This window comes from Dromiciops gliroides, chromosome 3 (assembly GCF_019393635.1).
Source record: "Dromiciops gliroides isolate mDroGli1 chromosome 3, mDroGli1.pri, whole genome shotgun sequence".
NCBI classification, from domain to species: Eukaryota; Metazoa; Chordata; class Mammalia; order Microbiotheria; family Microbiotheriidae; genus Dromiciops; species Dromiciops gliroides.
The window spans coordinates 499,641,242-499,664,675 of record NC_057863.1 but is presented as its reverse complement, the minus strand read 5'-3'; the positions used below and the strand labels follow the sequence as shown (position 1 = coordinate 499,664,675).

The following is a 23,434-nucleotide window of genomic DNA, read 5'->3' as shown; positions in this document are numbered from 1 at the left end:
CAATCAACTAGAAAATCCCAAGACTGGAAGCCATACCATGCCAGGAGAAGACTGTTTGGCACAGTTGTAGAATTCCTAAGTCCAACCTAAAATCCAAGCAGGGCTCAAGAAGCCTCAGAAGTTGTGAAGTTAGCCTAATATTTGGGCCTAAGATCAAACCATTTAGAACACTTAATTGGGTCAATTTAATGTATTTCTTTCTAGTCCCAAAGCCCTTACCTAACTTCAATTCCTCCCAGTGTACTCTTCCTGTATTTTAACTTTTAGAAAAATAAACACACATAGACACAAAGATGTATGTTTTAACCTGAATTATTTTTGTTGACTTGTATATTTGAATTGACCTCAGTGGGACATTTGATTTAAACCACAAGACATCTCAATCTGGATTTTCCCATTACAGTACAAAAACCCCTCCCCCAAACCAAAACCAGAACCCCACATCAGCCTTATACAAGTTTGGAAGAAACTGGTACTCTAAATATTTACATATGGGGCAAAGAATAATTCACAAAATTATTTACAAAAAACAAAAAACAAAACATGGACTTCTCAGGATTTTTATATTACAACAGTTCACAAAAATATTAAAACATAAAAATAAGACAATATATAAATAAAAGTTAAAAGAACTCAGAAGTGTGAGTCAAATCTTTCCTGGAAACTTCTCATGCGGGTCATGGTTGAAGAGTCAAGTTTTCTACAGTAACATAAACTGCAAAACAATCATATCTCATTCTTTGACCATAAAAATACAAACCAACTACTAGGGGAGAGGGAAACTCTTTCCCTTCCCCTTGCCCACCTTATGCACTGGCATTTCCATGCACACAGTTAAAATTTCTCATACCTGACACTCCTGTAGCACTCAGGACTGAAAATCACATGCCTCTATCTTTTCTGAAATAACTTTCAAACATTCTTTTGCTTTCACTATCATTTCCTTACACATGTATCTGAGACAATGCTTTGCCAACATACTAATGGGATGAGCAATAGATAGGGTGGGAATACAGAAGGATGCAAAGGGTAGATCTACTTGTCCCTTTTGTAACAAAATGGGAACAATGCATGTTACCAAACTGCCACCCAAAAGGTAAAATGTCTTTTGCTCATTCTTCCCCACTCTTTCAAGTCATACAAGTGTTCCCTCTTCAAGGAAGCACAATTTTCTGTTATCTATGTATTTCCAACCTGACCCTAACTTTTTTCACAAAACATCTTTCTTTATGGGAAATATGGAGGGATAAGGAGAGAGAGATGCATTGAACATTATCTGGACAATCTTAGGGAACTTGCATGTTTAAAAGAAAATCAAATACAAGATGAAATTAGGCTCAGATGAAAGGAACTAAAACCAAAATGGCACCTTTGAGACCATTTGAAAATTCTGCAGTCAGACATTCTGAGAAAATTTGTTAGCCAAATCAAATGGAGTAGACCACAGATTTAGCCAAAAGGATAAATTGCTAGAGATTTAGTCATTAAAAGAATAAAAGAACTAGATGATGGGTTCAATGCATAAGGCAGCTTCATTTTTGTCGATGATGATGCCCCATGTCAAAATTAAAAATATTAACTTCAATGCCTTTTCTAGGTTTGTGAAGTCACATCCATGGTGACTTATGTTGAGGTAACTTGGCTCACAGTGATTTGCCATCCAATTTCTACCCCATAGTATTAGCAAGAAAGAGACCATGCAAAGTTCTTCAAATAACTGAATACCAAATTAAGGCTGTGTCTGCATTAGAGAAAACAACTGTAGACTGTGCAGAGTTCATACTTTTCACAAATTTAATGATCCTTTGAGTCATTATCTATATCAAGGTATATGAGCTTCTAATCAGGAATTTCTCCAAGGAAAAACTTTAGCACTGTCTTTTCTAGCTTTATGATTTGGGGGTGGAAAGTATGTATACATTAAAAAATAGACTGATTAAACAGGCTTTTCTTCAGTAATTTCTTCCAGGGCATATAATTACTACTAATCATGCAAACCCATTTTGTAATAGTCCCCCAACCCTCCCTCTTCCCTTCCCTCCAATCATCAAGCTATTAATTAGGTATCAATTTGGTATTGCCAATGGGTCAACTGGATTGCTTTATTGATCTGGTGATAGTCAAGGGATAGCCAGGGTTAAGAAATTAGTGATGAAAACTGAAATCTAACTGACTGGCTAGATGTGTCAAATACTTCAAGTCACGTGGGAGTATGCAATTCTTATTGTTAGAATATACTTTGAGAGTAGGGATTGTTTCATTCTTTGAATGTATATCCCTAGTACCTACCGGTATTTGAGACATTGCTGGTGCTTAATAAATGCTTATCATGAAGGTAATGATTTTTTTTCCCCTAAACTAGTTGGACCTGTGCATTTGGTAAAACTACATGAACTTCCAATTACATGCAAAAAAAAAAAAATCAGTTGCTTCCCGATTTTTATTGTAGACACATCCCTAAATGAGTATTTAGACCACTGCTGTTGAAGTAGCTATGACCCAAAGCTGAGATCAAAAAAAGAAAACTTTAGAGATGGTTACCCGCCACCCCCACCCCTCCAAAAAGATTCTTTTATGAGAGTTAAATCTTTTGTTACTTAATCACTGAAAATAGCAATGACATGATGCTCTGGATCAAAGATGAAATGATGTGAGCCCAAGTATTTGTGGTTTCACAGCAATGATAGCAGCATGATTTTAGCCTCATGAACACTTATTTTTGCTTTTGCTTTTTTCACTGAATGAAACTCACTCTGAGTTTAAAAAAAAAAGTCAGAGAAATTCTCATCCACTAAAGTGAAAGAGATCCTCCGACTGTCTTCACCAAATTGAGCATTTTCAAGATGTTAATGCCTAAAACTCAAGCATTAGTAAGTTTTATATAATGAAATGTCAAACTATATCCTTTTAGAAATACACAACTGTACTGCTAATCTGGTATAGCTGGGATCAGAGGGAATATAGAAAAAGAAAACTATTTGGCTGGAAAGAGCAGTCTTATTCCTATTGTGATAAGGAATTCATGTGAGTTATTATTAAAAACAAAGTCTTGGGTACTAAATATATCTAACATTTCTACAGAGTTACAAAGTGATGTACCTGAAATGCTGGTGTGAATGACAATTACAATAAAACAGCGATCACACTCAATCCACAGTGAACAAAGAACATGTATTCACTCAGTACTTACATGGTAACTGCAGAGTTCCACTGATGATGATATGATACAGCGTACTAAGTTATTATAATAGCTTACATGTTCCCAGAAACAACTGGTGCCTACATTAAGAATTCCCAGGTAACCTGCACTCTGGTTTAGAAACAATTAACACAAAGTAAATTTGTAAATTAGGGTATGTTCTCTGTGTTTATCCAGCCAAACCATGCTGCTGTATTTTCCATGACAGTGGTATGAAATGTTTGTACTAGAAATTATAATTTACCAAGATCTTTTATAAAAGCTCAATGATGGTAAGCACATTAAAAGAACTGACAGTTTCTGATGATAACTAAGCCACAATAACAGAGGATTTTTTTCTTCTTTCATTTGGAAGCTTCATTGTTATTCTAATGAAAATTCTTTTTTGCATTTACATAAGGTAATTAACAGAACTGTGAAAAGATTACATGGAGTGCTGATAATAATAATACTTTTTAAAAACATTCTCAGGCTGAGGGGACAAATAATTTCTTAAATGCTTAAATTAACTTCTTAATAACTATTTCCTAATCAAATTATTAACAATTTTCTGACTTTTAATTTAGTATACCTGACTCTTGATTAGGTGAGAATGATCTGAGATTCTGGGAATGTCACTCAGTATTTACTGGGGGAAGAATTAAGTAAGAACCCAAAAGTAGAAGTAAAATTCTACCAGCAATGTAGGTTTCTCCATACTATATACCAACCAAGTACTTAAAAAAAATAAAGACAATGTTAATTTTACTTAAAAGCAGCATCAGCCGCCAATCTCATTCTAGATTTGCCTTCTCTGGTGAATTTGGTCTCACAAATTTCTTTGCTATATATTCAAAATGAAGCTTTCCACAATCATTCAGGCCTCTTTTAAATGACACACACAACAGAGTCTGTGGATGGGGGATGTGATAATAGGGAGGAGAAAAAAATTATAGTTTGTTTCCTTTTCTTATTGGGATATTTTGGTTGTTTTTTTTTAATTTTTTGTGTATTTTTTAATCTTTTTGGTCGTTGAAAAAATAAAACAGTCCACTGTCCAGCAGAGGCTGCTTTAACTCTATTGTTCCCAGGGCTCATTCTGCATGGATCTGTGTTTCAGGATTCTGCAAGGACAACTCTGTAGAAAGGAAAGCCCCTTGACCCAGAGCTGTGGCATATGTCCTATTTTGTGGATGGGGAAAGCCAGGAGGTATGAATGTACCCATTCCTCCTCCTCCTCCACCTCCAAAACCTCCCCGCTGGTGCTGAGGCATGGGGTGATAATCATCCAAATTCTCATACTGAGATAATACAGTCATATTGCTTTGGCGTTTGCCATGCGTTTGGTACTGGTACAGGAGATTGGGGTCCCTCTCCATACTTTGTGTATGATGGAGTTTCAGACTGTGACTCCGCTCTGGCTTAGGTGGGGGAATTGATTGCGTGGGATGCTCATCATCTTTATAGCAGTCTCTTGAGAGTTTCTCTGGGGCAGGGGGCTGCCGCATACGTGGACGCTCCAGGTCTTCAGAGGGCCTCACTTCTTTGTGGTTCAGTCTCAAAGTCTCCTGGCCTATTGTACTATATTTCCCTCCAGCAGGATGATAGCTAATTGGTTCAGAAGCATCTGGGATGCCTTTGGTCCCATAATCTAACTGGCCAGTTCCTGGGGGATAAGGAGGCCCATTTTTTGATTCACATAACTGCCTATGGCTTACTTCCTGGTGTGCCCTGTGCTCAGAGAGATTGGAGCTCGTGTCATGAAATTTTCTGTTCCTGAGGCTGCTTTGCTTCAGAGGGAGAGACGGTTTCTCTGACTGCCCATTGCCATAGCCACCATGGTAATGGGCTCTGTCTAATTCTGGCTCAGGATGCTTTTTATAGAAGCGGTCATCTCCCTCTGGGGTAACTGCCTTGGTGGGATATCTCCCTTCTTTCCCTTCTGCCACAGAAAGAAGTCCAGTTTTCCCAGGATCAGATTTGCTCCGTAAATGGATGACATAAATGCCACCCATGTCATCCTGCACAGCTGGGGTCATGTTGTCATACTGGGACATAACTGGCCCTTTAACCTTTTGCCGTGCTCGGCTTTCCCGTCGGATGGACTGCATGCGGTATTTTTCCATGTCTTCCAGGTCCCATGAAGTGTACATATGTTTCACATCAGCTGCTGAAGTCACATTGATAAGATTGTGTTCATTCCCAGAAAGGTAGCCAACGATGTTGCCCTGGGGACGAGGGGGCAAACCAGGGTAACGGTACAAATTCTTTCCCTGAAGCCTGGGATTGTAGAAATTGAAATCACGGTTGGGCATACGATGCAGTGGCCTCAATTGTACTGTGCTATAAGCATCCACATCATAGAAGGCCCCGTCTGAACTGTAATAGGGACCAGAAGAACTGGAGTAAGGACTGTACCGGTAGTGAACTCTGCCATTCTCAAAGTAAGGCTGTAGCTGAGTTACATGGTAATCTGAACGGGCCTGCGAGGACTGATATGGCTTATACTGGTAAAAGGGTCTTGGGCAATAGGATGGCTCATCATCTGGGGGGACTTCTGTCCGAGAAATGGGGACAGAACGGATCATAGAAGATGGAGGGGCATGCAGGGACTGTACTCTGCGGATAGTGGGGTATGGAGGTATGTCTTCAGGATAACAAGCACTCCGAAGGGATGGGCTTACAGAGGACACATACTCAACCCGGCTGCATGGCTTGGAATGGTACCCAGATGAATTTTTCCCAGGGGGTATATATGTATTATAGCGGGGACCCATGCAACTCTGTGTCTCAGATCTGGAACCATAGACTTGGTGCTGCTCAGGTTTATGGTGGTGTGGGGGAACGCTCTGTGGACGATACTGACAAGCTGAAGCCAAGCCAAGATGCAAACAGTTTTCTGCCCCAACAGAGTCAGTTGTGATATCAGGCCTCACATAAGAGGGGTAAGTTGTCTTCTGAGAGGCGTGCTTAGGCTGAGGGACAGGAGGTGGTGGAGGCAAAGCATCATCCATGGAAGCTGATGAAGCGATGATGAAGGAATGATAATTTGAAGTGCTGGCTGCATCTGCATTGCTGGAGTGTATGGCCGTAGCAATCTTACTATCCATCGTCCTCGTGGGTGGGACTGGTAGGGTAAAGCCTTGGGAAGTGTGCATGGGAACAGACTCAGAACGCAGGTGGAGAGGGGGAGCCCTTGTACACTCCCAGACCTTTTCAGGAGGGCATGGGGGGACAGCAGAAGTATAGGTGGCGCATCGTGTGGTTGTACTACCATCACAGGTAAAGATGGAAGATGATTCCGCTCCTCGGGGCTCTGGTGGCTTCTCTGGAGCTGAAGCTACTCCACGAACCTGTTGAGAGAGAATATGGTGTTATCTACTTTGTTTTCTTTGTTCCTTTTTATGGACCAAGATATAGAGTCAACCACAATTGCATATTTACCTGAACTACCTAGCTAGTAGCCCTAGATAACAAAAGGAGGCTTTTCTGCAGTTGGGAAAAAGTTCTCCTGATGCTCTTTTTTTTTTAGTGAGGCAATTGGGGTTAAGTGACTTGCCCAGGGTCACACAGCTAGTGTTAAGTGTCTGAGGCTGGATTTGAACTCAGGTACTCCTGACTCCAGGGCCGGTGCTCTATCCACTACGCCGTCTAGCTGCCCCCTGATGCTCTTATTTTAAGAGTGCTGTAATTTTCTTACTTGTAGAATTACTTTAGCCTTGCTGCTCACGCTCTCGTGCTCTTCCCACCCCCCCTGCCCCCATGACTAATTAATGTATAGTATGTTTATCTACCTTAGTTGGCCTGAACACCAAGGACTTTTTGTCTGATAGAATATAGTCAAACTATCAAGAAAAAATTGGGAACAGTGGCCATTGATTCTATTCTCTACATTGGACCAGTTCAGAGAATGAAAAAGTAAGTCTAAGTCAATGGCAGAGCTCTCCTCTACCCTGAGAGTTACTTCACTTTGGTGTCAGAAGGCAGATCTACCCATGAGGGCAGGATGGCAAGCCAGAGATGGGGATTCTGAAAATGGCACCTTCCTCTGTGAACTAGAAATATAGGTCCCTTTGGCTCATGTTCATAGGCTCACAGGATGAGAGAAACACAGGAGGAAGGAATTGTAAAGGTCATCTGGTCCAATCCTCTCATTTTACGGAAAAGGAAACTGAGGCCCAGAGAGGCCAAGTGACTTGTCCATGGAAATACACCCAGTAAGTAGCTGAAATAGGACCTGAATTCAAGGTCCTTCAGGTGTGATCCCATCACTCTTCCACTGTACCACAAGGCCTTTCCCAGTTGATTGTAAGAAATCTATAGCACTTCAAGTAAAAAAGAATCTAGATTTTAACTTTAGTACCCCCTATACAAGATTCATTCCCTCAAGATAAGGGCTTGACTGTGATCAAAGCTGCTAGTTAAAGTTTTAAAAATGTATCTAGTAGTGTTAATTCCATGAGATTTTTTTACATTTCTCTAGTGGTTGGTAGATAGGAATTATAAAATGTCTTATTTACATACAAGAAATCTGTTATCCTATTTTTTTTTTTTTGCTAGTTGTAATTGAGGCACAGAGGTTAAATGACTTGCCCAAAGTCACAGTCAGTCAGTGGTGGACATAAAGAAAGAACTTGTAAACCCTGATACCTAAAGTCCAGTTTGACTCAATAGACCATGCTTCCTTTGAGTTACTATTCAGTGAAGGACCTGAACAGCCTAGGAAGAAAAGGGAGAAGACAAAATCAAGCTACAGTGATTTGGTAATAATGCTGTCTTGCTCCATTCCCAAAGCAAAACCAACAAAAAGGGAGCTATCAAACAGTGCCAACTCAAGCTGCTTGATAAGTCACTTAATTCAGGAATTACCAGATTCCAATCTGAAATATAGAATATTTTCAGAAACATTCAATAGGATTCAAAATCATACCTGAGCAAACTAGCTCACCACACCTGTTAACAATAAACATACCTTAGGAAAAGGTACATTCCACACCAATTTCCCTCCCCTTCTTACCTTGTGGGAATTATTTAGTCCCATACTTGTTGCTGCTGGTACCTGTCCCACCACTAGCTGCTGCTCTGCTGGTCTCTGAGAAGAATGGGATATAGGAGGACGGTTAGCTCTATGGGTGCGCTGAAGGGTGGTGACAAGGTCAGCAGAAGATATAGGCTGGCCAACAATATCCCAGCTAGTTTCCCTGGTATTAATTTCATTTGGTGCTGGAGTAGTTGTCATGTAAGCTGTTGGAGCGGAAGTGACTTTGTCTACAGGGGACCCAGGAGGAGGGTGGATTTTATCCATAGGCAAACCGAAAGGCGAGGTTACCTTTTCTTCAGGTTCAGACGAAAGCTGGGATTTATCTACAGATGTATCCAGAGGGGAAAGAAGCTGGTCTCCACTGGCAAAGTGGATATGGGATTCTTCTTGGTTCCCAAAGGAAACAGTTCGGATATTGGTCTTCCCTGGATTCTCATGCAAAACAACAGGACTATCAGTCTTTTCTGAATCCACTAAAGTTGCCATGGGAATTTCAGCCTTTTCTGAGCCCCCAGAAAAACAGGTCATATGGGCCTGATTCACTGGTGAACCAACTGAGTGGTATGGCTGTTCCCCAGATTCAACTGGAATTGACGTGGAGGGGTCCTCAGCCACTGCCACTGCCACATCCAGCTTAAGCTGGTCATCATTTCCAGATGGAGTGTTCTGGAGGTGGAGTTGTTCTGATGGCATACCAGAATGGAAACAGGTCTTATCTAAAGGAAAACTAATAAAAGAACTGGACTGTTTGTCTTCAGGTGTCACCACTGTAGTGTCTCCATAATTTGGACAACCAGCATGAGAATTCCCTGGTCTCTTCAATGACTGAGTTGAAGCTTGCTGTGCAGATTCGGCCAATGCTAAGGCCAACATACGTGCGGCATTTTTTGGAGGCGGTGGTGGTGGGATAAGAGAGACTGAACTGACAGGAACGAGATCCTGAGGGGAGTCATGGGCAACTGCTCCTAGTAGGAAATTGGGAAAAAAAAATGAGAGTGAAAAGGTAGTTTGTGTTATCCTGCATGGACAGCAAAATATTCCCCCTCTGACCAATTAAAAAAAAAAAATAGGCGCTTTCCACATCTCACAATGGCCATCCTTGATCTTCTGTCCCACATGCAAAAGCTGTAGAAAATACAGCTGGTTCAGAAGGAAAACTAAAAAAAATTGTCCAGAGGTCTCAATTTCCTCTTGGATTTTACAGAGGCGGAAAGCAGAGAAGGCAGGTACCCTCCCCTGGCTTGAAAAAGATTAATTGGAAAACAAGTTTTTGGGCCCCCACAGTCCCTTCAGGTGTTGGCAAATTGTTACATCAAGAGCTATAAAGGTATGCAAAAATTATCCATGAATTTTGACTGTCCAAAGACACAAATGGGACTCTGAGGCCTTGATGAGGGTGTGTTGGCCCTCGGGAGTTTTATTAGGGCTCGAGTCATTGGCACAACCCTGAAAAGCAAGCCCTCTGAAGTTTATTTCCCTTTTTAAAAAAGGCACAGGTGGCAAATGTATTGTAGATCCCTCTGAACTTAAAGAAAGAGTGGAGGAAAACCAACAGTACCTGTCTGAGCCTGTCCAGAAGGTAGAGCCTTACTCTGACTGCTAGAGATGGCCTGTTCCACTTTCCCTGGCAATCCTACTGCCTCAGCAGCCATCTGACCCAGGGTCTGGACTTCAGGCTGGCACACTTCTTGGGACTCTGTCTCCTTTGTTCTCATTATCACTACCTGAGTAGGGGACCTGTTGATAATGTCACTTTCTCCAAAGCCCTTGTTCCAGGTTGGGGAAGATGCATTCTGTGATGTTGAGTTTGGAACTGTGCCAATGACTTCTGACACCCGACTGGGAACAGTCACAGAGATTGGCTCTGATATGTTGATAGAGGGTGATTTACTTAATTTTCGCCCTATTTTTGGAGAAAAAGCATAAACAACTTTCTCTGTGAATGAGGATGGCTTGGATGCTTTATCTTCAGTTGGGCTTAGGTCCAGGGTAAAGAATGGACTTAACTTCTCCTGAAGTGGAGAGACAGGTTCAGAGCTGGTGGTACTGCCAGGAGTCTGAGACTGACTCCCTGCTTCTGCTTCCCTTTTACTGGTGCTTGGCTTGTCCTTGGGAAATCCTATTGAATCTAAGATGGAGGCAGTACTTTCCAAGCACTCTGATTCAGCCTTGGGAGGACTACACTGAAATGACATGGGATCAAAATCCAAGCTGGCTACTCCAATGTCTGGTGGGCTTAAGTCAACTTCCTCAGCCAAATGAGGGGACATGAGGGCTGGAATATGTAAGAGTCCTTCTTCCTCTTCACTTTCATTGTCATGGGGCAGATTATCATAGGAATTACATCTGTTTCCCAGCATTTCTCCATTAAAAGAGGCGGATAATGCATCACTGCTAGATCGAGGTCTTCTGGGTCGGAAGAGTTTAGAGTCACCTGGTAATGAATAACAATATCAAATAATTAATGTCACAGACAGACACCATGAGGAGTAGTCATCTATGAAGCAGAGTGGTTTTGCTAAAAGGGGGAAACTATGTCCCACTTTTCTTTTTGATAACAGCCAATGAATACAAATAGACCACTTAGTGGTTCAAAAAGCAAATGGAGAATAGCAAACAAATGCAGATTTGAGATGAGTGAGGAAAGAGAGAAAAGTAGCATCTCATGGACCAGGCAAGAGCAAGGACAACAAAACTCCTGGGTTTGATTCCTAATTTTACCACTGACTCAATTTGTGACCTTGAGCAAGTTCTTTTATTTTTTTTTTAATTTTTTTTAATTAAAAAAATGTTCTTTTAGTTTTTTTTTCCTTTTATTTCTTTATCCCTTAGGCAGACTCAACACTGACTTCACATGAAAATTGTGAGGAGCTGAGTTAATGTGAATACTTTGATTAGAAAAAAGCAAAAGTACAAAGATATATTTGCTTGTGCATGATTCCTTTCAAATGCATCCAATAAGCACAATGAAAATAAGTGTTTTTCCCCCCTTTTTTTCATGTATTAGGGACTGGAAGAGTATTCTATACTAAAGTCACTAAAATGTTATTTATTTGGGGTGGGGGGGGAAGGGAAGAAGAAAAAGGCTAGAATCACTATTTAGGCTCTTAAACTTTGAGTTCCCCAAACACAGACCTTTAAGGGTATTGAATTCTTCAAAACCTTATCATGGTTTTGAATAAATGATATTAACTTCAGCTTATAGGACTGATTTTATGTTGGTACAATGGAGGCTCTGAACCTTTGCCTCCAGAGAGACTATTTTCATCTATATAAACAAAAAAACAAAAACCAGGGTTTTGGACCATATAACCTTGAAATCTCCAACTTCTGGATCAGATTTTCTTTAGACTAGGTTCTGATTTGTTTCTTTTATGTGGTTTTAATCATTTAATGGATAGCACTGCCTCTGTATAGTGAAATTTAATAAACATACTACTTCACAGCAAGTCTTGGTCAGGTATTATGGCCAAGTGTAAAATAACTAAGTTGTGTATGTATAAACCCAATAGCAAAGATTAGAATGTCAACAAACCTTCATCCGAGCAAACAGATAACTGAAGACCACCTCTCCTCTGGACACAGAGAGAGCTTCCACTATGTTTGGCTCTCAAGCAGGCTCATAGTGGAGTACTTGAAGGAAGAAGCAGGCCAGGCTGAAGCTCTAGGCTAGATAGGCCTTTTTTTAACTTTCTGACCCAGGTATTATCGTTTTACTAATACTTGCTATGCTTTAATAAATGCTTAATGCCCCAAAAACTGATGCTAAAGCTTCTAATTTATAACAAATATATTAGAAACCTTAGCTAATTTTCCCCAAACTTGGGACAGAAATAAGGCTACCACATATAGTTTTACTTGTCACACTGGTGCTTTCATTCTTACCATCAACTGCATGAAGAGAAGTAAGAGACTCTTCACTTTTAGCTGAGCGGAGGGTTCCTTCTGCCCTGCTCCCTAAAGAATCAAAACCAAAGGACATAATGTTTTTATTATTCATTACCTATATATTTGTTATGAAAAGGAACACCATTGACAAAATTACCCCCAAAACAGCAATAAAAGAACCCCTGGAGCAGCAAAACCCACAAAAAGATGGGCTAAGAGTATTTTCCAGCCAAAGACAGATTAAAGGGGCTTGGCTGCAAAAAGAGTCCAACCCCATGATCATGCCAACACATGCTGTGCCAGAGGAACTTACCCCTGAGCCTCTGAATCAGCTGTACCACTGGCATCTTCTGGATTTAAGCTTATGGTCAGGTGAGAGGCTGGCTGGGGGGGGGGGGGAGGGGAGGACGGAGAGAATACAGGGGTGTCTGCAGGACCTAAGGAGGAATTTGGCTATCCCACCCCAGCAGGGAACCAGGAAGAAATCTTGAGTGGTGGGAGGCCCAGTTGGGGGAGAGGAGCATGCTCTTGGAAACTAAAAACAACCACAACACACAAAGTTCTGCTGGCTGGTTAATTAGCAAGTTAGCTTGAGGTTATCTTCAGAACAGAGAACAGGCCAGGTGAGAGAAAAATCTGACCTTCCCTCAAACCAAAACACCTGGGATCCTCTGAAGCCTGGGATAATGTAGCTTGGAAGTTGGGGTCCACTGTAAGCAGGATTTAAAAGTCAAGTAAAAAACAGCAACATGAGCAAGCAAAGAAAGTTGAGAACTATTGAAAGTTTCTTTAGCAACAAGGAAGTTCCAGGTGCACTCTCAGAAGAGGATAGCAACCTCATGGCCCCTATATCCAAAGCTTCCAAGAAAAATATGAATTGGTCTGAGGCCATGGAAGTGCTCAAAAGGGACTTTGAAGAGAAAGTAGGAGAGATAGAAGGAAGATTTAGAGAGGTGGAAAAAAGAATGGAAAGAGAAATGAGAATGATGCAGGAGAGCCATGAGAAAAAAGTCAACAGCTTGAAAAGCCAAGTGGAAAAGGAGATACAAAAGCTCTCAGAAGAAAATAATTGCCTAAGAATGAGGACTGAATAAATGGAAGCTAGTGACTTTATGAGAAACCAAGACACAGTAAGGCAAATTCAAACGAATAAAAAAATAGAGGGCAATATGAAATATCTCCTTGGAAAAACAGCTGACCTGGAAAATAGATCCAGGAGAGATAATCTGAAAATCATTCATCTATCTGAAAACCAGCATCTTCCAAGAGATTGTCAGGGAAAATTGCCCTGATATCCTAGAAGCAGAAGGTAAAATAGAAATTGAAAGAATTCACCAATCACCTCTGGAAAGAGATTCCAAAAGGAATATTATAGCCAAATTCCAGAGCTCCCAGGTCAAGGAGAAAATATTGCAAGCACCTACAAAAAAGGAATTCAAATACTGTGGAGCTACAGTAAGTACAAAACAAGATCTAGCAGCATCTACAAAATTGATTATTATGTTTCAGGGGAAAAAATGGGACTTCAATGAAAAAGAGGATGTCCAAGCATTTGTGATGACAAGACCTGAACTGAATAGAAAATGTGACTTTCAAATATGACCCTAGAGAAGCATAAAAAGGTAAACAGGAAAAAAATCATGAGGGATATTAAAAGATTAAATTGTTTACATTCCTACATGGGAAGATAATACTTCTAACTCATAAGAACTTCCTCAGTATTAGGGTAGCTGAAAGGAATACATTTAGACAGAGGACACAGGTCTGAACTGAATATGAAAGAATGATATATGTAAAGCATTTTTTTTTTTTGCTTATCCTTGTTCTTTGTGGGGCAAGAAGGGTGGGGTATCTTATGCCTGGGGGCCGGATTTGGGCTCAGGGCCTCCTGGGTGTAGGGCTGGTGCTTTGTCCACTGTGCCACCTAGCTAACCCATGATGACATCTCTAAAATAGGGTTATGGGGTAAGAGGAATGCACTGGGGGAGGGAGAAGGGGAGAGGTGAACTGGGGAGAGGTAGTTCACATGAAATAAACAAGAAAAAGCTTATGGAGGGGAGGAGAAGAGGGGTAAGGAGTGGGGGAGTGAGTGAACTGACTATCATCAGAATTGGCTCAAATAGGGAATAACATACTGAAGTGGGTACAGTAATATAGTTTTGCTCTGAGGGAAAGTAAGAGGGGAGAGGGATAAATGGGGGCAGAGAAGAGGGGAAGGGCAGATTGGGGAAGAGCAATAAAAAGCAAAACACTTTTGAGGAAGGCGAAGATGTTCTGCATAACTGCAGAAGTATGACATATTGAATTGCTTGATATCATAGGAAGGGTTGAGAAGGGAGGGAAGAAAAAAGTTTAGAACACAGAATTAGCTCAAAGACCTTAATCTCATCAGAGTGGGTTCAAGGAGGGAGGGCAGAGTGGGGGAGGAGGCAGTCAGAAGTAAAACACTTTTGAGGAGGAATAGGGTAAAAGAAGACAGAAAATAGAGTAAATGTCATGGGAAGGGAATAGGATGGAGGGAAGTAGTTATGATGACTGACTATAATGTGGGAAAAAATGTATGGTACCTACTCTGCTGGGCTATTGTGAAGAAAATTCTTTGTCAAGTTTAAGGTACTATATAAAAGTTATGATGAACAGGATGCTATCAGAAAAACCTGGAAAGACCTACATGAACTGAAGCAGAGTGAAATGTACTATATACAAAATAACAGCAATAGTGTAAGATGATCTGCTGGGAAGCACATGGTTATTTTCAGTAAAGCAATGATCCAATACAATTCTGAAGGACTTATGAAAATTGCAATCCATTTATAGAAAAAGAACTGATGGTATCTGAAAACAAATTGAAACACTTTTTTTTTTAACAATTCCTTAATCTGAAGTTTGATTTTTATCTGTTTTCTCTCACAACCTAACTAATGTGGAGATGTTTTCCATGATTACTCATGTATAACTTTCAAAAAATAATGGTGTTCCTTTTTTTCTTTTTTTTAATCTGCATTTTTTTAAACTAATGAATGTCAATAAGCCTGTTTGGTATTTTATTATATATTCAGTTTAGCACCCTGTCTCATTGTTGACTATTACTATATACTTATAAATTTTCTCTTTCTTAAAGATTGTATAAGGACAGGAACTATTTCTTTTCTATCTTTCAAACCAGCTGGGTACATAAAAGGCAGTCAATAAATATTTGCTGAATTGAACACTATACCCCCAAAGCTTGCTCTCCTTCCTAAATGAGTATGTTTACTAAGGTTAGGTGGTAAGGTTTGTGTTCTCAAAGTTGTTTTTCTAATGGTGCTTTTATGCTGATCCATTTGCACACTCTTACCAGTGAGTCAACCACAAGGATGTATACTTTTTGAAAGTTAATGCTATATAACTGAAAAAGCTTATGCAATTAGATAGCATATCTTCAGATTTTATAGAATATGATATGTCCTATAGTAGTCTACATAACACTCACAAAGATGGCATTCACTACAAAATATAAAGTATTAAAACTAAAGTAAAGCATTTTTAAGTTGTATGGTAAAATAATAGAATTTGGTAGCCGCCTAGGGATCCAACTTGATTGACTTATTAGTGTTTGAATTGGGTGTGAATGAGAAACTGATAAGTACCCACTTAAGGTGATTAGATCTTCAGCCACACCTGGCCCACCCTGTCAGACCTTAGTCTAAATTTAGCCAGCCTTGAGAAGGAGTGTCCTCAGAGGCTGTGGACGGAGTCATCAACGGAGAACCAGTCTCAGCCACAACTACTTGAAGGACCTCCCCTTTGGGGGAGGGAGAAAAGGTAGAAAAGAGGACCCCAAAAGGAAGTAAGACAGACTCTTGCACTTTCTCTCCCTCTGGCTTCAGAGCTGTCTAGAGCCTGGCTGCTGACTCCCATAGAAACTATGGACACCTGGTGGTGAGTTAAATCTAGCCCTTTGAATTAGCTGAACTGGAAATGAGTTTGGGGATTGTATAGGTTTTTGTTAGAGCCAGGGAGATTATCCATTTTCTTCTTTCCCAATTCCCTTGTCCTTTACTTTATTAATTTCACCTTTGCTGTGTATTTTATTCCCATTAATAAAACCTGATTCATTTGTGGAAAAGAGACTGTTAAGCTACTTTCTTATTGGCCTGGGAGAAATAACTAAAAAGGCAGTTTGGAGGGGAGGAAATTTTGGACCTAGAAGCCCCTCATTATTTTCTGAACCTCAATATCACGGTGAGCCACCCAATTAAACTCTCCACATTTGGCCCCTACAGTTGCATATGTGCAATTACAAATGTTATATATTAATACAATTTGTGTAAATAATTTCCTATAATTTTCATGATTTATATTACTTGTTTTAAGAGTACCTTATATACATGTAGTCAATGAAATTATATAAGTATGTAACTTTAACAACTTATTCATATTGTGTGATATTATGCTCAGATAATATGCTATTGAATACGTACCCAGAACTTGCAAACGTTTTACATTAGTGCACCCCTGATCTGTAAAAAGGTACTGAGCACATAGTCCCAATGTATGTATGTTCACTTATTTATGTTATATACATGTAGGACTGTACTAATAATCGTATACATTATCAAACTTATAATAAATTAGAAAAATTTTGAATGCAAGACAAAAATGAAATCATAGCTGTTCCTATAGTTAATAGAAATCCACAGGAGTTTGAGTATGAATGACACAGTCAGACATACTTTAGCTGGGTGGAGGATAAATTGGAGATGGGAGAATCTGTGGTAGATCAAATCAGCAGCTGTTGCAGTAGTCTATAGGGAAGTGATGAAGGTCTGAACTAGACTAGTGGCTGTGTAAGTCGAGAGAAGGGGACAGAGGTCAGAGATATTACAGAGGTAGGCTAAGGATGATGTTAAGGTTGCAAACCTGGATGACTAGTAGTATTCTTAATAGTAATAGAAAAGTTCAAAAGAGGGATGAGTTTTAAGGGAAAGATAATACAATGAGATCTACAAATGTAGAGTGCAACCCATCCATCCTGGGACATACTCTATACTACTGAAAAGGAAAAGGGAAGAGGTACAGGCCTCTTACTCTCACCCTGGAGTCATGCAGAGCCAATCTGCTACAGATACTAGGGTCATGGTTAAATTATAACTGTCTTGTGGGGCCAATGCCAGGAGAAGGTTGAGGGGAGGGAGTGTTGTAACAGATAATGTGTGAAGAATGTAGTGTAGGTGTGTTAGAGCATGGTCTTAGGACCATGATTTGCCAACATGGAGACAAGGGAGGGAACTCATCTTGTAATACTCTAATTAGTTGATTACAACATCTAGTGGGATCAGCACTGACCCTGAGTAAGGAAAAAAATTTAGATTCAAGCTCAAGTGGAGGGCACTCACCTTTCAGAGCCATTGCTTTCATCTCTGAAGGCTCACTCTCATTGCGCTGAAGTTTCCGCTTAGAAACAGATGATGATTTCCCTAAATTGAAAAAGGAACGCCAACTGCCCACAGGAGATTTTTTCATTTTGTTTGGAGGTCTTTTCCTATGATAATGAAGAGAAGAACTTGATACTAAGATACCCAAAGGCCAAGTTACTAAAAGAAAATAAGAAAACTCCAAAAAGTTTGGAAAATGTCCAACTGCAAGTTTTATCTCTTCTTCTTTTAGTATACCATGAAGCTAACATTTACTAAGGAAATGCAATATCTGAATAGTATTGAAGAACTCTATGCTGATTTTATAGCATCACAAATTTAGTGCGAGATGAGGTCTTAGAGAGCATTCTAAGTCCAAACCACTCATATTACAGATGAAGAAACTGAGGTTGAGAAAAGTAAAGGAACTTATTCATGGTCAAAAAAATATCAAAGTTAGGGTTTGAACTTGGGTTCTCTCCTGAAAAATCTAGCATCATTCTGCTATAAAACACTGCCTCGTACAGGTCTATTTCATCCTCATTATTGACAATATCTGAAATTATCTAAGAAATGGAATAGGAAATATTTAGGTAGGAGAAAATTTTTATATAAAGCTTTAGGTTCCTAATATGATGACTTTTAAAGAAGGCAATAGGGTTTTTATTTGACGAGGAATTTCATTGTATACATGAACAGAGATAAATAGAGAGGACAAGACAAAGAACAGGTGACAAAGAACAATGTTGCTATCAAACAAGGTTACAAATTAAAGGTATTCACACACACACACACTTACATGTGTATAATAAAATGCAGAAATGCAGCAGCAAAACAAAGTGGTAACAGTTAACCAGAGCTGGAAGGCCTTTTAAAATACAATGGTGTTTAAAGCATGGCATGCTATTCTCCCTAAGAATAAAGCAAGCAAAAGGCCTCGCTGCCATGGGGGATGTAGAATGTAAAGAAAAGCCAAGGCAGGAGACAAAGAACAAGGACGACAGGACGTCTAGCGATACAGAGAATTAGACCAAAAAGCAACATGGGCAATGTTGAGGTCAGAGGTACTAACTAGGTTAAAAACTAGCATCCTAGATATTTATGGTCCTCATCATTTGTACAGGGATTCAAAAATATGAGACCAATTTTGGAAAAGCTAAGAATCCATAGCTTGGTTTTGTGTTTAAGAAATGTTCTGATAGTTACATCACTAAAATGGGGAGAGCCTAAAATTTGGGAAATGCTGGTCCTAAGACAATACGGTTCTTCACCATGTAAAAGTGAGCTATACTCTAAAAGAGGAAAGGAAAGACTTTCAGGCAAAGAGACTTCAAATCTTTTATGTTTTAAGTTACAAGTAAAATTAAGTACAGTCTAACTGACCTCTGAAGTCCTTTCCAACTTATAGAAGAAAGGGATAGTGCAGTTACCGCAGGTACTTTGTGGAATCGGGAAATTTTAGGGCAGAAAGGGACCTTACAGATGATAGTTTACCCTTCCTTAGGATCTCTTCTAGAACAAGTCAGTGCTTGTAGCTAGGCATTTCCTCCTAAAGGTAAGTTGCTCCACTTCAACAGTAAACACAAATAAAACTAAAACAAATCCTTCAGTGATATGTGTCAGATAGAAAAATCAATTTATATACAGTGGAAATGTGAATACTCTTGAGAATTATCCCTGTGGAAACTGCTTTTTAATAATTTATTTTTAATTAAATGAAGCTGCTATTAAAAGGACACATTTTATGTACTCAATAACAGAATTTCAGAGTTGGAAGGGAACTCGGGGCCATCAAATTCTCCTCTAGAATATACCTGACAAGGAGTCACTCACCTTTGATTCAAGGCCTCCAATGAGGAAAAACCACCTTCCTGTTAAGGTAGCCCTTTGCAGTTTCTACTCACTGCTAGTTCTGCTCAGGGCCAAAGCTAAACAAGTATAATTCCTCTTCCATGGAAGAGTTCTTGAAAGTACTTGAATATAGCTATTATGTCTCTCCATGCTATTTTCCCCCTTTTTCAGGCTAACGTCTTTATTTCCTTCAGCCAATCTTCATAATAACACGAACTTCTGCTTATCTTTCCTAAAAAATGGTGCACAGAACTGACCTCATACTCTAAGTGTGATATATGTTGAGGGCAGATTAGAGAGACTATCATGGTCCTGTTCCTGGGTGCCGGGCCTCTCTTCTCTTCATTGAGGCTAGGAGCTCACTAGTTTTCTTGGATGCCATGTCTCACTGCAGATTCATTATGAGTTGGCTAGTATGACACACCCAAGCACACACACTCTTCTTGAGCCTTCCCTTGGTTACAACACTGAAATAGAAACCTGAACCTGAATGAAATCCAGTTATTTCACCTTTCAAGAGGGAACTCAATTATGGTGTGGAATTTTCCTTGAAGTGCAGCCGGCCCTTCTCCTACTTCGATATATTTGTTGTCGGGCACAGTTGGAGAATTGACCTGAGCTTGTGTTCGTGCCTGGGCTTCTTCCAATGTCAGTAGTTTGGTGGAGGGAGAGGATACCAGCAGGGACTTGGGCCTCGAAAGAGAAGCTGCAAGGATAAAGGGAAAGTTAGACTTCCTAGCATGGGAAAAAGGTAGGTGTATATTGAGGAAAAAAAAAATTTAGGCAGTTTTCTGTGTCCTGCCCTAAACAATATCCAGAATACCAGCTCATTTCAAGAAATATTTGTAAAGCACCTATGGTGGGCTCTATTGTGCTAGGTTCTGGATGTTCCCAGGTAGTATACTATCAAGTCCATGGTCTCAAGAAGAGTAGTCAAGGAATGGGATGAAACATGTACGCAAATAACTAAAATACTTGTTAGAAAATTAGTACGTGTATAGGATAGGCCAGAATGCATGACATTTGAGGGGATGGTGATCATTTCTAGCTGAAAAGGGGAGGGGAAACTAGGGAAAGCAGGGATGAATAAAAGTAAAAGCATTTATTAAGTGCTTACTATGTGCAAAACACTAAGCACTAGAGTAAGACAACACAGGTGGCATCATAGAGGAGGTTCCATAGGATCTGATTCTTAAAAGAGATCAAGGATTCTAGTAAGCAGAAATGGCGCTGGGTTTGAATAGTTTATTATGCTGTGTTCAAAATTACTGATATGGGAAATAGATGAATAACATACAGACACAGGAAGAAATCCAATTGGACTGTGTGAAAATAATGTGAAATAAAGCTGAAAAGGTTGTGAGAAAATAATTATTAATAATTAATTTCTTAGGGGGACCCAGAGATCAGTTTTAATCCTTCCCCACCCCACTCCAGAAAGTCCAGTTCTTGAGGAAGTTCAAATCTTGTCTGGGACAAGCCCAAGGGAACAAGAGATGGAGACCAACTCTTTTGTCTAGCTCAGTGAGATGCTGGGATTAAACCACATCTAGATACTGGACTAGGCCTTTGCCCTTGAGTGATGGTCTTTTGCATACATCCCCCTTATGTCATCTACTAGAGTTCATTTTAATTTGAACCACCCTCAAGTCCTGCTAACCAATGGAATTGAATAATGCTGACCCGCTTCTATCAAAAGAGGATAAAAGTCTTAAGCTTTGACCACATGGGGCTTCCGTTCTCTTAGCTTCTTGAACCCGCTCCCTTGGCTAGGAATGTTGTCTCTTGGTGTGCACTCTCCCTCTTAGGACCATGTAAGTATGTAGCCCTGAAGGCCTGAGACTATGAGGAGTTAGGGAGACACATGGTCAATAATTTACTAATTCTTTACTGGAATATATAATATTAATAAACAATAAATGCTTACTTCCAAAATGGGTGTGATAGCCATTAATATAGAAATAGCAATCAATAATTTTAGAAAACACAGTTTAGCACAATAATTTAAAAAACACAAGGTGAAAAGATGAGACAAGGAGTTCAGATGGGAGATCATTTCCACAGAGCATGGTAATGTCTATTACCAATGAAGGCCTCAATTATAGTTGGGAAAATGGGAATGGAAAGAAGGGTGAAGATTAAAGAAATAATTTGAAGGTAGAAATGATAAGGTTTGGCTACTGACTCAATGTCTGTAGTGAAGGAGAGGAAGAAAGTGGAAAGAATGACTGACTCAGAGAATAGTAGTGCTACCAATAGAAACTGGGAAGTTAGGAGGGGCAGATTTTTCAGGGAAGATGATGAGAAATTCAATTTTTGATAGCTTTGGAAATGTGTAAACATCACTGCAAAAACTATTTTTCAATATAATTTGTAAAAAGCTACATTACTAAAAAGACTACCATCGACTGAAATGCTGCCAAGTTACCCCAGCATGTGGTATTTCCTTTATTCACAGTAAATGACCTTGGTATGATGCTTCCTCTGTTAAAGGAATGAGAAAGTTGTCTAACATCATCCCTTTATATTTATACAGCAAAGAAAACTGATTTTCCCATTTTCATGCTTTTAGGAGAAAATATTTAGAGAGAAGTGTGAGTCAATACAAGCTTAGTCATACCTGCTCCATCCTGAATGACTGCACTAAGTTTGCAGCTGAAGAGAACATCCACATGATTAAGAATAAATTCGACCACCACTGACTGAATTCTCACTTCCATGAAGGCAGCAGTCCCACTGAAGCAGGCAGATTCTATCTGTTTCGATCTATAAAACAAAACAAATTACCATTAGAGATTCACAACGGTAAGCACACTGGGATGTTAATCACGAAATCACTGAATTCCAAAGCTAAAGGAAACTTAAGAGATTCTGAGGTGTCACCCAAATTCTTCAACAGACAGATAAAGCAACTGAAACACAGGGCAAGGGACTTGCCCATGGTCACAATGTTATAAACTATTCTGAATCCTCTAACTCAATAAACATTTTTTAAGCATCTACTGTGTGGCAGGCTCTGTGCTAAGCAGTGGAACATAACCCAGTATTAAATGCTTCAATAAGAAACTACTTGGTGAAATTCATTTGATAAAGAGACAATTTTGCATTTTAAAGTCTTCCTTAGAGAGCAGTGTTAAATCGAATCTCATATGTATGACAAGTTTACTGAAGGCAGGAAGTAAAGTGCAAGTTACCTTAGAAGATTAGGAGCCCAAACAATCGCTAGGTTCTTGGCATGCATATTTGTGATGGAACAATAGTCAGCTAGAAGGGACAAGTGTCTCATTAAGAACTCCAGTGTTCTGGAAAATGAAATAAACACATCAGAATCTGTTAGCAGACAGAAAGTATTCATCAATTAGCATTCCATTCCACTATCTTTTCAGCAGAGGAGCCCCATTAATTAAAGTGTATTTCTTCTATGGTAAAAAGGAAACAAAAAACAAAAAAGAAAACTATGCTATCAATTAATTATAAATATTATTATATTACTGAAAGAAAGGGGTTATAGATACTGAATGTAGTTATTGCAACCACAAAAAGCCAATAAAAAAGGAATTGGATAAATTTGATCCAAATAGGATCAACTTGTAGAAAACCAGCTATACAAGTCGTCTCTGACTATATGCACCTGGTTTAACTACAACCAGTCACAACAATAAGGATGGGGGGGAGGGGAGAATAGTACAAATCAGGTGTTCCTGTGACACAGAAACTACCCTTCCCTCCCTGTTGCTACTAGGTGAGATTTCCTTCCCTTTTCTCCTTGGTCAGCAACTACCCAAGAATATGCTTTTGTTTTTGTTGTCTTTTTTCTGTTGTGTCCAACTTTTTGTCACCCTGTTAAGGATTTTCTTGACAAAGATAACTGGAGTTGTGTGTCATTCCTTCTCCAGCTCATTTTACACATGAGGAAACTGAGGCAAACAGAGTTAAGTGACTTGCCCAGGGTCACACAGCTAATACATATCTGAGGCTAGATTTAAACAAAGGTAGAGGAGTCTTCATAGTTCCAGGCCTTGATTGCTCTATCCACTGAGCCATCTAGCTGCCTGGGTCTACACTCCCTCCTTCCTCTGC

The 23,434-nt window shown here is 39.7% G+C and overlaps 1 protein-coding gene across 9 annotated transcripts in view; it reads right to left on the bottom strand.

Moving 5' to 3' along the window:
• Nucleotides 1-296: 296 nt before the first annotated feature.
• ARHGAP32 (Rho GTPase activating protein 32) overlaps nt 297-23,434 on the bottom strand; it is a 363,679-nt gene continuing 340,541 nt past the window's right edge. For 7 of the 9 annotated variants that reach the window (XM_043990499.1, XM_043990500.1, XM_043990501.1 and 4 more), the window contains 8 exons: nt 22,549-22,656; nt 21,975-22,120; nt 19,865-20,060; nt 17,486-17,631; nt 12,105-12,176; nt 9,778-10,653; nt 8,196-9,184; nt 297-6,531 (listed from right to left, as the gene is read on the bottom strand). In XM_043990499.1, the coding sequence (XP_043846434.1) occupies nt 4,273-6,531; nt 8,196-9,184; nt 9,778-10,653; nt 12,105-12,176; nt 17,486-17,631; nt 19,865-20,060; nt 21,975-22,120; nt 22,549-22,656 (4,792 nt within the window). In that variant the 3' untranslated portion in view covers nt 297-4,272. The remainder of the gene's footprint in view (nt 6,532-8,195; nt 9,185-9,777; nt 10,654-12,104; nt 12,177-17,485; nt 17,632-19,864; nt 20,061-21,974; nt 22,121-22,548; nt 22,657-23,434) is intronic. The other 2 variants (XM_043990502.1, XM_043990503.1) reach the window with 2 other exon arrangements.